The 18,106-nt window shown below is 41.0% G+C and overlaps 1 protein-coding gene across 2 annotated transcripts in view; it reads right to left on the bottom strand.

Annotated features, from left to right (window-relative positions):
- Window positions 1–842: 842 nt before the first annotated feature.
- ZFPM2 (zinc finger protein, FOG family member 2) overlaps window positions 843–18,106 on the bottom strand; it is a 513,000-nt gene continuing 495,736 nt past the window's right edge. For both annotated transcript variants that reach the window (XM_029063879.1, XM_029063881.1), the window contains 3 exons: window positions 9,029–9,235; window positions 7,298–7,522; window positions 843–4,344 (listed from right to left, as the gene is read on the bottom strand). In XM_029063879.1, coding sequence (XP_028919712.1) covers window positions 1,853–4,344; window positions 7,298–7,522; window positions 9,029–9,235 — 2,924 coding nt within the window. In that variant the 3' untranslated portion in view covers window positions 843–1,852. The remainder of the gene's footprint in view (window positions 4,345–7,297; window positions 7,523–9,028; window positions 9,236–18,106) is intronic.

Raw genomic sequence — 18,106 nt, 5'->3', positions numbered from 1 at the left:
TTCTGTGCCTCAGTTACCTCACCTGCAAAATCCCACTCTCTCCTACTTAGCCTGTAAGCCCTATGTGGGACAGTGACTAACCGATCAACTTGTATCTAACTCAGTGCTTAGAAGTGTGCTTGCTATACAGTGAGCACTGAACAAATACCATAATTATCATTATTAGTTAAAGTTTCCAGAATGATGATTCATCAATTAACCGTTCTATTTCCTCAAATTCCAACAGAAAATACAGCGGACTTCAAAGGCAAACACTGTCTGGATTTCCATCATTGAAATCTCCTTCTACACTCAGGTATGAGATACTGCTTAATTCATTCTTGGGCCCTTTAGAGGCCTTCCATCACAACTTGGCAGGACATGTGCTTGTTCACTGTTGTATTGTGTTCTCCCAAGTGCTTAGTACAGTACTCTTTACACAGTAAGTGGTCATTAAATATGATTGACTGGTTGACTGAATGCATCTTTGCTGTCCATCTTCTCTGCTCCTATCTGGAAGAATGCTTTGGTTCTCCCAAGCTTCTCTCTTACCCTCTTTGCTGGAATGAAAGACCTGTAGGTTTCAGTCTTGGATCTCCCATACCACTTACAAAGACTGTTTGCCTAAAGCAAAGGAGTTTCCATATGGAGTTTCCATATGGCTCTAGAGCAGATGTCAGTGTGGGGTAATGGGAATCTTGTTCTGGGGCATCAGATGGGTGTACCCAAGATGCTGCCATTTATCACTGTTAGGACTGCAAGGACAGAGCATTTGAAATCTCACATGCTGGCCTATTCCCAATCATGTTCTTTAGGATTCCCAACTACTTCCCCTTTGGAAAAAAAAAATTGTACCACCAAGCTTCTCCAACGATCTGGAATTTTATTCCATCCATATACATGCATAGTAACAACATTTGTTGAGAAATCATTTCTATCAGAAGTAGAACATTATCATTGTGATCACCAGGTGCAGTATTGCTACTCTTCTATTTAAATAGATCTTCTATATGAATTAAATTCATACTTGCAGCATTGAGTTTAAGGTTTAGGTTTAGACTGTGCCTTTCAAAAGATAAAACAGATTGATAAGACCACATTACTTATTACAATACTGCTTCCAGTAATTTCGTTCATTCTTTATAAAGTATTGCATTTAACAGCAAAGGTTTTAAAAACTGAGACAGATGCATCAGCGAAAGAAAATACAAGTACTATACAAGAAAAAAATTGCCATCTTCATTTAACATACATGTTTAAGATTAAGAAAGTGGACAGGAACATACCCGCTACATACAAATGCAAAGCCTAATGACTAAGGAACTGTATCTGCTAAAATATAAAGTGCAAACAGAGCCTGATCATCCAACAATTGAAAGCTTAAGGCGGACTTTACGGTAGGTGTATTTGAAAAACCTTTGCAAGTTATATTTTAGCACATACGTATATCTGCAACAGCTTATAAGAAAAAATAATCAGGATACACAAGTGCTTTTGAAGCTAGTTCTAAAATGCTTTTCTGTATTGTTTGTGACTATTTTCTTTAAAATCTACTATACAGTGCAAACCATATGTGCTACACAATAACTATACAATAACATTACAAATGACTTTAATATAAAGTTTTTAAATAAAAAATAACATAACCACAGCTATGAATACTGCTGGTAAAATAAATTAATTTTTTTTTTTTTGAAAATGGCACCAATAATACACTTTACTAATGGACTGTCACAAAACTACACCTTCAGGCTTCAACTCAGCAATAATGAATTGCTTACTGACTGCCCAAGGTGTAATTCAAACAGTTTTCCTTGGACTGCATGGAACAATATACTAAACATTGGTACCAAAGATTACCTTTTTTTTTTTTTCATTTGACATGTTCTGCTGCATGTGATGAGCAATAAAACTTCTTGTGAGTTATAAAGTTTGACAGATTGTTGAACTGGATGTCACAAAGGCGACAATATTTCCCACTGGTGGGAGCCTGTGTAGACCCATTCACACCTTTTGCTATACTAGACAACTGTTCCTCTGCGGAAGGAATTCCTGGAGAGACATTTTCATTGGCAGCTAATGGATTCTCAGAGATCCATGAGGGAGACTTGTGCCCATCTTCATGCTGAGGATTCTGGGAAATGTTCTCCTGTTGGGGGTTTGTTGCAGGCCTCTCTTCTTGTTTCAGTCCACCATTCACTATGACCATGCCTCTATTTTTGGGCAACAGCGGCAGAGATTCTTTCTTCTGCACAACACACCCATTGGAGGAGATCTGGCCTTTTGGAGATTCGCTTCCGGCCGTTGTGCTTTGATCCACATCAGTGTTGTGAATGACAAGAGAGCCAGAAATGTAATCGCTCGGCTTTATTCCGTAATAGGGTGAAAGCTGGTCTGCTCCTTTTGCTTTCTTTATTGCTCCGGGATAAAGGCATTGAGGAAGGAACAAATGTTTGTTTTCTTCTTTTGTAGCAATGAGTTGGGCGGCTTCACTAAAGACTTTAAGTCCTTGGAGAGTTGCTAAGTGGGAGGAAAATACGTTTCCATTGGGAGATGGTTGCTTTAAGTTCCCATTTTTCTCACATTTGATAATGCTTCGCTCGTAGCTGGCATCAGGGCTGTTTCGTTCGCTCTCTGGATTCGGGAATCCTTTGCCGTCGAGCTGACTCAGGTCACTGCGCTGATGTGCTGTGACGGGGCAAAAATTCTGCTTGTGGGCCAGGTAGTTTTCCACTTTATTAAAGCTGATCTTGCAGACGGTGCACTCATGGTAGTCTAGCAGCCTCTTGGGAGACGCAGATGTCCGCTCGGATTGTGACAGACACTTTTTGCTGAGATCTATCGGGGCATCCATCTCCAGGCAGGAAATGGTAGACTGGGAGCTGTCTCCTTTGGAGACTGGCATGCATTTGTTGATAGACAGCGATGCCTCTAGGTGCTTGGAGACCATTCCTGGGAAGATCTCCCCCCGGGGATGGTAGCATTCCCCAAGACCTTCCGTGGGCTCTTGAGTGGACGTACAAGGGTTGCCGAGGTGAGCGACATCAAGGAAACGTTGTTGAACCAGCTGGGGTCTCTGCTCCTGTTCTGGGAGGCACATCTCATACATCTTTCTCCGTTTGCGTGTGCGCATCGTTCGCTGCATGGCAGGCACTTTGCTGGAGGCCGATCGCTTCAGGGGAGGGTCGTGGCGGGTGGCGCAGTAGTACTGCTTGTGGACCATGTATGTTTCATGACGACTGAAGGTGATGTTGCAGGCTTCGCAGGTGGTCTTGTTCGGATCGCTCTCTCCTTCTCCTAAAGCCCCAGCAGTGTTCTTCACCTCGGCGGCCTTGCCGGTCGTCTTGTCATCATTGCCGTTTGAAGAAGACAGTTTCTTGGACTGGCTGGGGAAGTCCTTGTCGTGACTCTTGCCGTTGGGCCCGATCAGATCTAAGACGGTCGAGGAATTGATGCAGGGTGTCTGGAGAAGCTGGTTCTCGGGGTCAGAAAGGTGCGGCGGTGCATTGAGGAGGTTGATCGAGCTCTGACCATTGTTGGGGCTTCCTGCCTCGGGCAGCTTCTCAGAAATCCCAGGGAACTCGGGGGACTTTGTAATTTGCTGCCACCGGCTGCTGCAGTAGTGTTTCTTGTGGACCAAGTAGTTGTCCAAATTGTTGAACGTTATGTTACACTCAAAACAGGTGGCCCCCTTAGGCACCAGGGGACTGTAAATGACAGGAGGATAACTACTGCTCCCATGCCTCAGTCTCCGGTGCACCAGTTCGGACATCTTGGCTAAGATTTCTGAGGCCTGAGGAACCACTGTGATATCCTGGGGAAAAGTAAACTGAGAGAGGAACGGGCCCATGGGAAAAGAAGGACCGACGCTGGGCTGAACAGGAGAGGAAGCGAGCCTTGGACTAGAGGGCTCAGACTTGATTTTAGTATAGGAGAAGCTCTGCTTGTTTGCCGTCGGCTGGATTTCTGGCCTCTGGCTTGGGAGAAAAAGCGGGGTCTTCTTTTCACACTTGTCAAGCTCTGAGTCTGAATTCGCATCTTTAGCCTGGGCGGCCTTCTGGCTCGGAGGCAGTTCGTTTCGGTTCCCCAAGTCTGGAGCATGCTGTAACATGTCTTCGTTGCCGCTGGGAGAGGGCTCCAGGTCACTCTCCCTGGGAACTTTGCTGCCAGCTCCATGAAGCTCTTGGTGCTGTAAGAGTTCCCTCTGAGTCTGGAAGCCAAAATGGCAGTGACTGCAGCGGAAGGCAGCTTGAGTGAGATGGGAGAACAGGTGTTGATGGAAGTTAATCACGGAGTCCGCAGTGTAGTTGCAAATGGTGCACTTTAGACTGGCGCCAGCCGGAAGAAATTCTTCCACTTTCACTCCTGAGGGAAACACAGAGAAAGGACTCTGAGCACTGCTTGCTTTTGCTGCCCATAGTGAGACCCCGGATAAAGAACTGTCATGAGAGGTTTCTTAAGTCCCCGAGGCTGTGGTGATGAATTACTGATTCCCTGGGGAAAGCCTCCGCACCTGGTGGGAGTGGATTCCCAGTGACTGACGTTAGCAGGCAGGGGATCACAGATGAGGCTCAGTGAAATTTATGTTCTATCTAACAGGGACTCTGCTGTCCAAGGCAGCAGATCTTCAAAGAGAAGCAAGCTCAAAGTCTCTATGATTCAGTCACACCAGAAAGTTTGCCTTAACCTGCTGCCCTTTGTCCCAGGCACCCCCTGTTGGCAAGCTGTTCACTAGGACATTAGGCTCCCACTGTTACAGTGCAGGTGGTCCTGAGACTGGCTCCTGATCGGAGATGGTAATACCAATAATAATAATAATAATTATGGCATTTGTTAAGCACTTACTATGTGCCAGGCACTATACTAAGCACTGGGGTATTCATTCATTCATTCATTCAATAGTATTTATTGAGCACTTACTATGTGCAGAGCACTGTACTAAGCGCTTGGGATGAACAAGTCGGCAACAGATAGAGACAGTCCCTGCCGTTTGACGGGCTTACAGTCTAATCGGGGGAGACGGACAGACAAGAACAATGGCAATAAATGGGTTGGGTTGGACACAGTCCTTGCTGCACATGAGGCTCACTGTCTCAATCCCCATTTTACAGATGAGGTAACTGAGGCCCAGAGAAATGAAGTGACTTGCCCAAGGTCACACACCAGACAAGTGGCAGAGCCGGAATATGAACCCATGACCTCCTTACTCCCAGGCTCTATCCATTATACCATGCTGAGTTATCCAGGACACTTTTCAGCTTTGGCTAGAGATGGTTGAACTATCTGCTTCCTGGTGAACCTTCTGAGACCTAGACATGGACTCTGGGCTGGTTGCCTCACTTTATCCTGGTGTGAATGGGTGCTCTCCAAGGCCCTCGGACTAAGCTTTGGGATCTTTAGCTGGCATAGGTGAGAGGAATGTCACTGCGGTCCAGCCTAGGAGAGACAAGACAGCCTGCCTCACCAGCTATGATTCATATGGCTTTTTGTGGGCTATAAATACATTAGTACTAAGGGTAATTTAAAAAAAAATTTGGGGTTGCAAATGTTTAATTGAATGTAATCGCATGTTAGAAAAAAACATTTGAATCCACCTCATGGTGACTCCCCTAAGACAGACACTGTACTTGTATTTCCCAATTTAAGCTCTTTGTGATTTCATTAAAAAAAACATTAAATGAAGTAGTTTCCCATGAGAAATGATGATCAAAGAAATATAAATCTATTTAAAAACCACCCTAGATTTCCATGAGCACATATAAATGCTAAAATATTTTAGATTTGTTCTTTTCCTATAAGCATATATGTAAATATGTTATTTTCAAAGTGTTACATTTCACACCTTGTGCTAATGCACTAGAGATCAGCCTTTATTTAGTGACAATTTGAAATAGGTTTTAATCACTTATTCAAGTCAGTCAGAACATTTCAAGGGCAGGGGGAAAGGAAAGTGCATAAGCTAAGGTAAACTTTGAGAATGCTGTAAGAAAATATCAGCATTAAAATTTAATTGCCCTATGGTGAAAGAGCGCTCAAAAGAGTGTACTATTAAAAAAAATCTTTCTTCCTACAGACTAATGAAGATGTCCTATGGGATTTTCCTCTGCTCACTCACCATGAGGGGATAGGGCCCATTGCATTTCCAACAATGAGCTGTAACTGCACACTGAATCCCCAATTAATAATAATAATAATAATGTTGGTATTTGTTAAGGGCTTACTATGTGCAGAGCACTGTTCTAAGTGCTGGGGTAGACACAGGGGAATCAGGTTGTCCCACGTGGGGCTCACAGTTTTCATCCCCATTTTACAGATGAGGTAACTGAGGCACAGAGAAGTTAAGTGACTTTCCCACAGTCACACAGCTGACCATTGGCAGAGCTGGGATTTGAACTCATGACCTCTGACTCCAAAGCCCATGCTCTTTCCACTGAGCCACAACAAGTGCTGTCACAACTGAATAAAGGCCAGTGGCTCTGCCCATGGGATAATGCTCTCTTCAGGGTCACCTACTCAAAAGATCATCAAAATGGCCCTGGGTTCACAGATAAGTAGTGGGCCTACAACCAGCTTATTCTATCTGGGGAAGTGAAGTCACAGTTTGGACTTTACTGTGTCCCATTCATGGTGGGGCCGAAGGGAGGAGAGGGCCATTTTGTGCAGATACCTGGTAGCAGCTAAACCTTGAGGCGCTGTTTGGATGTGGCCATGGTTACACTCCACAAAAGACTCCTTTTCCTCTGGAAGGCTTTATAAATGCCCCACTGAGCTCACCCTAAACTGTAGACATCACCTAAATGGTGATGTGACAGGAAAACTTGCCTCCACTAGCAGTATGTAGCAGGTACTTTGGAAGCCAAAAAGGCTAGCAAGTTCTGGATTTTATAGCTTGTACTTTTAAATGGAGAACAACAACAACAACAAATTGACAGTTGCTGTTTTGTCCCCATTAAATTTAGGGGATATACCTCTGCTATGGGCTGAATGCACTTTCCAAATCCAAGTGAGGAAATGGAATGTCACTAGGCAATCTTGCTACAGAACACCCTACATTTATTATATACTTATCCTAGGGTTTATGACAATTCTACACCATACATGGCAAGGCAAACTGGAAACACACCATTACCATTTTTTTTTTTATTTACCAAATAATGACATAGGATTTTCAGGTAGTATCGATACAGAAGTAGAAAACAGGGGCAGAATAGTGTGCTCCTTATTACTACAAGCAAGGTGTTCTAGAGGATGCCTTATTATCTACAAGTGCTAAAATGATGTTTCTGAGCTGGTGCTATTCCCAGGGCCCAGCACTTACCACTGTGGGAATTGAGGTGCATTTCCAGAGCTCTTGCATTAGAAAAGCTTTTGGTGCACTGTGGGAAGGGGCAGACACTGGATATCTGATGTGCGCCATCTTCATTCTCTTCGGACAGTTGGGCCCCTTCTCGCTGTCTCCCGCTGCAGTAATACATGAGGTGTGCTTGCAGATTCCGCTCACTTCTATACCAAATACCACAGGACTTGCAAGGGAATATGTCTTCTGCAAAGAAATAGAAGAGCACTTAGTTGCAGTTTTGAAATGTGGATCCCAGAAGCAGTAGAGCAGTTCTGGTCTGCCTCACTTAACTCTGCAGACTGAAGCAACCGGGGTCACTGGATGTCTAAATGGGGATCTTCATGGGTTTGAATCCCGGCTCTGCCACTTGGCAGCTGTGTGACTGTGGGCAAGTCACTTCACTTCTCTGTGCCTCAGTTACCTCATTTGTAAAATGGGGAATAAGACTGTGAGCTTCACGTGGGACAACCTGATTGCCCTGTATCTACCCCAGAGCTTAGAACACTGCTCTGCACATAGTAAGCGCTTAACAAATACCAACATTATTATGTTTCTCCAAAAGTGGTTTCAGAGAAGCAGCGTGGCGCAGTGGAAAGAGCACGGGCTTTGGAGTCAGGGCTCATGAGTTCGAATCCCAGCTCTGCCACTTGTCAGCTGTGTGACTGTGGGCAAGTCACTTAACTTCTCTGTGCCTCAGTTCCCTCATCTGTAAAATGGGGATTAAGACTGTGAGCCCCACGTGGGATAACCTGATTTCCCTGTGTTTACCCCAGCGCTTAGAACAGTGCTCTGCACATAGTAAGCGCTTAACAAATACCAACATTATTAGAGAAAGTTCCCTCATTTTCTCCTGCTGGCAGGTTAGAGGTCATTGCTGAACACTGCCTGGTACTCATACAGCCAGGGCACACGGTCAATCAATTGTATTTATAGCGTGCTTACTGTGTGCAAAGCACTGTACTAAGTGCTTGGGAGAGTACAGTATAACAGAGTTGTTAGACATGTTCCCTGCTCACAACAAGCTTGCAGCCTAGAGGGAAGAGACACAGTAATATGAATAAATAAATTACAGATATTTATATAAGTGCTGTGGGGCTGAAGGAGAAGTGCAAATCCAAGTGTAAAAGTGACACAGAGGCTGTGGGAGAGAGGAACCTGAGGCACAGAGAAGTCACAGAGCAACCGGTTGGCAGAGCCAAGATTGAACCTAGGTCTTCTGACTCCCAGGCCAGTGATCTTTCCATAGACCATGCTGATTTGTCCTCTGGCAGCTAAGATGCTTGAGATGCTAAGGAACAGAGAAACAACCAAAGGCTAAGAGAAGCAGAGAGAAGACTGCAAAGCAGAAGGGCATTTTTATCCACAAACTGAATACAGCAATCGGCTCCTGGGTTTTTGGCTGAGTATGTCTGGGCCTAGTGAAGTCCCGGGTTGAGCAATTATCTGGATGATTTGTTCCACGCAGACAACCCAACTAGATAATTCAGGACAAACAAAAAAAGTACACTAAGGGATATGACCAGAACTGACTGAGTTGTTACTTGGAACAAATAACTCAGAAAATTTCTCAAACATCTATTTCATTTTTTCTGGGTAGGCCCACACAGTGGCTTTTGATAGTTTATGAGTGGAAAAAAAACACACCCACCCACATACACAAATGCCCAACACAGATACCCCAAAAAGCATGTAAAGAGAATCGGTACTTACTATTTACAATAGCTGTAGGCAAGATAGATGCCATAGCAGCTTGTTGAGGGAGCAGTTGAATCGAGTCCAGCAGACGAGCAGGATACATCCCCTCTGTGAGACTCATCTGACTGGCAGCTTGTAGCCTTGAGTCAAAATCCACCACAAAGGCAATTAGCTCTTCACCCTCAGAGATGGCCTTGGTCGTTGTGCACCAAAGTTGACCCCCTGTTTAAAAAAGAAAAAAAAAATGTAATTGACAATGGAATTCTCCAGCATTTAGAAAAAAAAAGATACATATTAACTTCAGTATCATCTCAAGGTCCCCTGAGTGTTTTTTACAATGGTTTGAGTACTTGTAGACAGTAACTTAGGGAAGCTTTGTTTTTAAAATCTGTTTTTGTTTTGGTCCTAGCAGGCTAGGAAATAAAGGAGAGAGCAAACAGTTTAAACTATGTGTGGTTTTGCTCTTTTACTTTTCTCACTGCAATTCACCTTTCTGTCTACAAAGGAAGAGTTACACTACAGAAGCATACACATCCATTTTGATGGCTCTCTTCTGTTATCTATATCTTTCTGGAAGTCAGAGTGGGAGCAGTGAACATATTTTTCACTAATTTTTTCCCCCAAATGGAATTTACTTTGATGATGTCAGTGTCATAATATTAGCTCAAGCAAACTCTTATAACAATTAGACAAAGGATGTCCTCATAAGGAGTTTCAGTGAAAGATGGCACCAGAGAGAGGGAAAGATATTTCCTTATGTAATACTCTTTCTAACATGGCTACTTATCTCTGCTTACACTAACTGAACTTCCTGTAAAGAAGATATATTGAAGATGTTTCAAAAAGGCTTATTTAAATAAAGGTTTGTTTAAAAGAAAAAAAAACCCTTTCCTTAAACAGTAAGATACACTCTAGCTCTATGCTTCCAATGGTCACGTGGAATGCATTAAAAAGAAAATTAACTATGCAAGTAAATCTACTGCTGTATTGGAATGTGATAGTGAATGCTCATTTATTAAACATGTTTAGACAGACAAAGCACTTATATTTTGTTATCTACACTCTCAGGCCTAGATACATATCCAGTATAGTTATGCCTGAAATAATGTTGTATACTTCATATACTATAGATATTTTTTCTCATTGTATATATATATATATATATATATATCAAAAGCTATGTGTCGTACTCATTAAGCATGCCAAAATTGGACCAGTTTCAATAAGTGATATTGCTGTGTTTATCTTTCAGCATAACTGCCTTTTCAACTACACTTCATTTGTTCCCCCTCCCAGAGATTATAGTTTGAAAACAACTTATTGCAAAAATCTGGTAGAAGAGATAACAGTGTATGATATGCCACCACTAAATGGAAGAATTAGGACATTGTTTTAGAGAAATCTTGGACAATTAACCAAACCAGTCTATTAGTTTTCAAAAAGGAGCACACAAAAGACCATCACTGACAGGGGTTTCCCTCAGAAAAAGAAGCTCAGATGCCAGAACTCAACATGGTCTAACAGTTTCAAAGTTAAAAGATGGGGTTTAAAAACAATTCATTTTATATTTGTTATGTGTTAGAGGTGGAGAAATGTTTTAAGTCCTTACTTTAAAGTTTCATACTTTAAAGGAAACAAGTAGGTGGCAGTATTGCTGCTAAGAACTTTAAGAGAGTTCATAACCAAATGCTTAAACCAGAAGTATGAACAAGAGTGGAATTTGTGCCTGCCTCCTTTGCCCAGTGTGCATACTGACTCAAACCAGTTTTAGCCAGAGCTATTCTATTCCTGCTTCCCCTTATGCTCTGTATTTCCAGTGGGATGAAATATAAAGTGTGCATTGAGTAGGGGGTGCAGAGAGGAGAAGAGGAGGAAGGAGATACTTCAGTTTTGTTTTGCTTTTTGGCCCACTCAGAATGGTACATTTTTTAACGTACACTATTTCTAAATTTCTTGTTAAAGTGAGTCAATACACTGCCCACAGCTGCTTTAAGTGATCTGACCCTAGGAGACATAGGTTTCAGACAATTGCAGGTATTCTCACTGTGGTAAGAAGTATGGAGCAAAAGGGAGGACTTTCCACAAGACAAATCAGACTAGTTCAAAATTCTTCCATTCAAATTAAGGTGGCCAGGAGTCACACAGTAGGAAGGACAGTCCCCCAAATCCAGAATTTGTCCTCCTCCACCCTGTGTTTTATGTCTCAAAGAACGTAAAGAATAAAGGGGTTGGCTGAAATGTGCCCTCATCTCAGCCATTGAGGAGGTTCATCAATAGGGAGGGAGATACCGTCCTTCTCTGGCATTTAAAGAGCTCCACTTGGCTTGTGACTGGCTCTGCTTCTCAGCTGATTCTGGAAAATGTACTTCCCAAGTGACAGATGCTCTATCATTCGTCTCCAATGGAAGCCTGAACACTGTCACAACCAGGCTCTGCCAATACGGAAACAGGAGAGGATGCTGTGGCCACCTTGCAAGGCTCAGGACCACACAAGTATAGGACTGCCAGCAGCCTGGGTCAGAAATGGTAGCAGTGGTCCTGGGTGAACTGGTCTGGCTGGGGCTGCACTTCCATAGAGCCATCCCCTCTCTCCAGGCAGAAGCAGCAGAAGAGTATAGCAGAGCAGTAAAAGCATAAGAGCTTCCTTTCACCCCAGCTAGTGCCCTCTTTTTGTCTACGCTCCATTCTCTTTTCCATTCTCTCCCTCTTCCCCTTTATTTACCCATTATTTTTCTCTTCTTCCTTCACCCACATTCTTACAGCCCCCCTTTTTCAGCTCTACTCTTATACCTTCTCTCTCAAGTGTTTGGTACAGTGCTCTGCACACAGTAAGCATCCAATAAATTCCACTGACCTATTCGACACCAGGTGTCTGGCCACTTTTGTGCAAAGATGACTGAACGATGAAGATTTACATATGGCCATTTATTTAACTGTATATAACTGACTGTTTGTATCTCATTTTTCTCTAATAAGAAATTCCCATGAGTTCTGCTAAAGGGAAAAGAAAATAGAGAGAGGATCAGTTTTACAAGTGGACAGACAGGTGATGGCTGTGGCAAGAAGAGAGTGGTTGCCACGAGCACAGGCTGGATGCCTCATACTCCAAGCAATCCTGCCAAGAATCTAGTGGCTGAATGCCCCAAACTGTGTGCAATCAGGGTAAATGGTATTGTTTATGCCATGGGCAAAGCTGTACACTAGTGTAGGACACACCTATTTCCAAAGAAAGGCACAAAGAGGCAGCTGAGCCCCTCCATGAATTTGGGAACCCTTCTTTCATAGGACTCCCAGTGAAGGGGAAATTTGAACAGGGAATGAATCTAAGTGATTGCCCAAGGTCACACAGAAGGGAGGTGGAAAAACTGGGAGTAGAGCTCAAGTCCTTCACTGCTAAGCTTGTATTCTTCTTTGAACAGGTAATCTGTAAACATGGCATTCATCTGAATTGCTATTCAAGAGGTTGGGCACACTTGTATGAATGTTTCCAAATATGTAGGGCCTTACAGAAAAGGCTGCAATGTAAAAAGACCAGAAAAATATTTGCAAAGCACAGAGGACTGTCCTCACTGACCTACAATCAGTCAGTTCTCTTAACACCTGGGTTAAATTAATGACAACTTGGTCTGTAATACTCACTCTAGTCTGACACCGCTTGTACATGCATTACTATTTCTTCTGAAACCACAAAATGCCACATAAAAACAGGAGTCTCTGGCCAGAGATTGTGCTTAATCCCTGTGATGTATAATATCCAAATTGAGTACTAAACCCAACTTCTGGATGGACTGACTGTGTTCCAACCAAGTGTTCAGGCAAGTCAGTGTGTTGATGGTTGATAGAAGCCTAAGGAATCAATATCTGAAAAAGAAGACTTTGAAGTGCTCCTTTCCTCCCTTCCTTTCCAGACATCTGGAGAAGGTGCTAATGAGCACTGACATGACCCCAAAGGTGGCCAGAGTGGGAGAAGGAAAGAGAAGGAAAGAACCTGGATAATGTACAAATCGCGCAACTCTCCGACAACAGCATAAGATAGAAGGCTAGTTAGATTCCCTCTCAGACCTGAAATGCCACTCTTAATACTGTATTGTTTTCTTAGCTTTACACATTTACTAGTTAGGATTGGAATGATAGAAAATAATTGACAGTAGAAAGTTAGGCAAGACGAATACTATCATATTGTGCAAACTGTAGCAAAAAAAAAAAAATCACATTCCTACTGCATTGGCATGGATTCTTTATCAAATGACATCAGGCACTGAAACAGCTATCTGATACCTCCATAGCATCCACCAAATGGAAAGGTTATTTTGGGATTCTCTTTGTCTGCTTCTGGCACTGCAAACACAGTAACTCCTTTTTCTCCCACTCCCTGCTCTCTTTTGCCTTCCCCAAATAAAGGAAAAAGAAATTAAAGTTCCATAGAAAGAAATGACTACTAAGAACCTGATGGTTCTGGAAAAAAAAAATACTGAGGGACTTACTGTTCTTAGTAATGTTTATGATCAAGATTCTTGTACAAACAGATCTGGTTCCTAACAGGAAACTTATAAATTTGACTCATAATTGCTGTCAAAACTGCACTGAAGTGTACTGCAAGTTTTGATAATAAAGAAGAGAGTCACAGTTCAAACATGATTACATTTTGGAAATTCATGCTCCTCTTACCAAGAATCAGTGGCCTTAAATATCTTCCCCTTCTGCCAAATTTTCACTTGCACTTTTTATTATTTATGAAATCAGTGTCTGTGCAATGTCATGCAGACCTCTGCTGATAAACTCTAATTAAGATTAAGACAAGCCTTTTGGAAAGGATCCCATCATTAGCAAACATGATAAACACAAAAATACTCCCTACTTGTCAACCAGGAGCAATTCAGTAACCTAACAGTATTATCTGTTGCTAGGCTACGGAGCTGACAAAGCTTCAATTATATTGTACGGCCATACCTATAGAGTTCTGTATAAGCAAAATGCATCTAATATAAAAGCATTTAACTTCATCCATGCTATCTGCTATTCGCGGCTTTTTACAATGGCAAAAATCAGGTTAATAATTACATAGCACACAGCAAAAATTTTTCCGATGTGTTATGTTTGTACAATTTTTTTCTAATTTATCTGTATGATTGATAGACACTTGCTTTGTAAAAATAATAAAATGCAAGCAATGTGCAGTTGTAAACCACTAGCCAAACTACATCTGGGCTCATCAAGATACGAGACTCACTGGGTATAAAAATATACAGTAAATTGAACCAATTAAGTCACATTTAGATTCTACATTACGCTGCCTCAGAATGTAGGCGGATAGGAAGCCTCCCAAAGATAGATATGGATACCAGTAGAAAACTTTATTTTATGTGAGAAAAGCATTGATAAAAATACAGGTAATTCCAATAAACTCATTCACTCTCTCTCTTCATAATAATGAAGTCCAGGTCTAGATTTTTAAGAGCGGGAAGAAATAATTGCAACATTTAACTCAATCCTATGGATTTTCCCCACAGACTTTCAAGTTGAAGTTTGTAATTTTTAGCAGCTAATGTTGTGCAGAAATGTAATAAAAGTCTTCTAGCTTCTATAAGAAAGACAAAGCTCTAGGAAGTAAAAGTGCAATCAACCCTTCCCACAACTCCATTATATTATGGGTAGAAGCCAGTCTGCAATGGTGATAATTTCTTAATCCACCTGAAAAAGTGCCACTGGGTTACAAGTAAGAAAATTCTGCCAAAATAAATCACAATCAGGAATGCAAGACTGCCTAACCACAAGATTTTGTGGCTTTAGAGAAGTTCAGGAGCTATGTATATATCATCAAGCCACCAGTTTTAAACAGTGTCCATATTAGAAACCTTCCATAGTATTACCCGGATTCCTAAGATCTTTTGGCTACCTACAATTAATTCCTTATAATATTTATTATATCACTGCAGGAGCTTCTGAATTCATTGCCTGCATACCTGGGTATTTAGAAAAGAGTCAGTAGACTTTAAAAACTAATTTAATCAACTCCTCATTTAAAAGATGGAGGTTATCAAAACAGCAGGACATTCTCAACTGCAACTGAAAGCACCCCTTGGCTGAATTAATGCTTCCTATCAACAACAACAACAACAACAAACCCAAAACATTCCACTCTTGACAAAGCAATGGCTAGTTTGGTCATCCCTGTTTTCCCATATCTCATCCCATATGAACACATCTAAAGATAACTGTGAATATGCAAAGCAAGGTCTGGATCTCGGATTTATTTTGACTATAAGGCAGAGTTGGGTCGGGAAGAGAAGTACCTGTTCAGATTGATTTCTATTTCTAGAGTAATCTTGTTCTAATACTACTTACATTACTACCTGGAAATGTAAGTTTAAACAGTAAAATAGTCCATATAACCATAGGTAGTTGCACTGTTTGATACAAAATTCCAATGAATTCAATTTCAGTAACGTTGAATTTCTTGACAGTGTAGTGCAAGGAAAAGAATTTATAAATTATGTGTGCCCCCTCTTTGAAAAACGCTTTGGAGGGCTTTTTGTACATTGGCAAATACAGTAGAAATATGAGGCATTGTGCAGGTCCTCCTGCACAGCACCTGATAAAAGAATAAAGAGCTGTGACATATTCTTAAAACAATAGAGGAATTAAAGAGAAACAATGGGCCAGCTGCTTCATTAATACAATCAAAAGAGAGCCCAGCACAGAGGAGTCCAGATAATTAAGCACTACTCTTTTAGACCTCATTTCTATAATAAAATTGCTTAAAAATGTATTAACTACTTCACAGTAGTTTAGATAGATGTATGCCCTTGTTTATTTAGGGTTGATTGATGCTTTATTGGAAGTTCGGACATGCCAGTTCAGGGTTTACACAAGTTCTTAATGAACAGAGTAAGAAAAACTGATAAAGATCAGTGACATAAGTACACAGCAGTAAGTTAAAAAACATTTTACTGGTAGTAATTCACATTGGCATATACTTCTGAACATTTTTCTCTTGGTGTAGGCAAGTAAAATAATTTGCAGAACGTTTTTTGGCCATGCAGGCTTCCCACGTCACCATTCCTCACATCTTTTTATAGAACATCTTAACAGTCCCCAGAGAGAAATCAGATTTCACTTGCCAGTCCAGAATCTGTATTCACCCCTACACTAGGAAGCAAAAAAAGTTCATTTATTCTCTGACTCATCCAATCGTCAGAGACCATCAAATGATAAAACACAGTTCTTGCCCAGAAAGATATTTTCTTATGTTAACTTGATTATAGAAAAGGAAATATCTATTTTTGGAACACTATGTTAAAACATAACGGTCCTTTTTTTCAGAAACCAAGTGATCAGTCTTCAGTAGTCAATCTCCCTAAAGCAGGAAGAAATTTAATTGCCAGAGGTTGCATAAATTGGAATCCAACTTAATACAGAGCTAGAACATGCTGTGCTGTTCAGAACAAGAGCTAAAAATTCTGATGAATGTGGACTATTTCCCATAACAATGGAACACCAAGAGTAATATTGTCCCATTTTAAAATGTACAGTGTTACTACATCTAAGAATTAGCTCTTATAAATAGATCAAATTATTGTGTCCTAGGCTCCTAATTATTATTTTCCAAAAGTAAGAAAAAACAATATTTGCAGGAAAGAAACATTAATACGGTCAATTTCTATCTTTATAAAATTCTTCTACAGTCTCAAGCCACACCTGGCAAAATAGTAAAATTTGAAGTTATCTTTCCTAAAAATATTTGAAATCAATTTGAATTTGTTTTCTGGAGTTCTCTAGGAGTTACTTGAGATAAGTACATTTTAGAGACTTTTCAACTACAGTCTTAGATTCCCATTTCACTAGCTGCCACAAGAGAAAGAGAACAGGCATTCCAAATATAAAACTTTAGCTCCTATTTTGGTGGTTTGTCTTGGTTGACTTATAATTCCCTTCTGCTTCCCCAATCATGCCCTTCCAAATAAATGCCAAAGGTAAAATAAATACCAAGAAGGTACACTATTTTCTCTCCAACCAAATTATCACTGTTTTTTATTTTCCATGGAGATAAAGTATGAAATTATTAAACACATAAATTTAGAAGTTGCATGGATCCAGAAACTGTATCTATCTTCTAGGAGTAGAGTTCTTAAAAACAAAACAAAACAAAAAAATTATGGAGACAAAAGTTTCTTATATGCAACTAACATGTTGTGCTCAATGACAATTTTGCTCTATCTGCCTAAATAAAATTAATGATCACAATGGGTTCAGGAGGGGGCTTCAGTTTTTACTAACAATAAATCATGTAACTTCAAACATTTTGTACCCGGGTGAAGGGTGGAGAACCCTTTAAAGGACCACCTTGCCCATTACCAATAAATAGCTGTTTAATTTCTACAAGTTCCCTGACCCTGGACCAATATGATTAAAGGCTATCCTCCTTTCCCCACTAATGACCCCAGCTTATTCGCTGCCTCACCTCTGGACTCGGAAAACCACATTTCCAGGATCCTTTGTCCAAGCTCATCTATATGGGAACTGCATCTTGTGGGATTCTTGTTCACAGCCTAATTCTAATTCCACACTAGCAATTTGTTTCCTCTTTTTTTAAAAAAAAGCAAATGGTTGAGACAGTTTTAAAAATAGGCCCTTTGGATCATGCTTCCTCTTGTTGGAAAGATTTTGGGGTGTCATTACTTGTATTGCTATGATCACTATTCACTTGACACTGAATGAGAATACCTGAGTTCCGTGTGTTTTCACCCTGCAGGTTCCCATCTCACATTCCCCTTTAAGTAGGAGAAGCAGATCAATGCTTCTAAACCACATTCTCCAAATTTACAAGACATACAATGAACCTTAAGGATTGTAGGAGAATAGCAACATGGGTTTTATGAGTTATCAAGTTATTAATTTCTGCAAATACACTTGAAGGACAGATTCAGATTTTCCAGCTCAGAAGCATGGACCATGCCTCTTGCCTTGGATGAAATCACTAAGAGGTTCAATAATGATAACTACGGTATTATTAAGCACTTACTGTATGCCAAGCACTATTCTAAGCACTGGAGTAAATGGAAGGTAGTCAGGTCCCACATGGGGCTCACAGTC

This window comes from Ornithorhynchus anatinus, chromosome 4, assembly GCF_004115215.2.
Source record: "Ornithorhynchus anatinus isolate Pmale09 chromosome 4, mOrnAna1.pri.v4, whole genome shotgun sequence".
In the NCBI taxonomy this organism is placed as follows: domain Eukaryota; kingdom Metazoa; phylum Chordata; class Mammalia; order Monotremata; family Ornithorhynchidae; genus Ornithorhynchus; species Ornithorhynchus anatinus.
The sequence above is the reverse complement of the archived record's forward strand: the minus strand, read 5'-3'. Positions and strand labels throughout refer to the sequence as shown.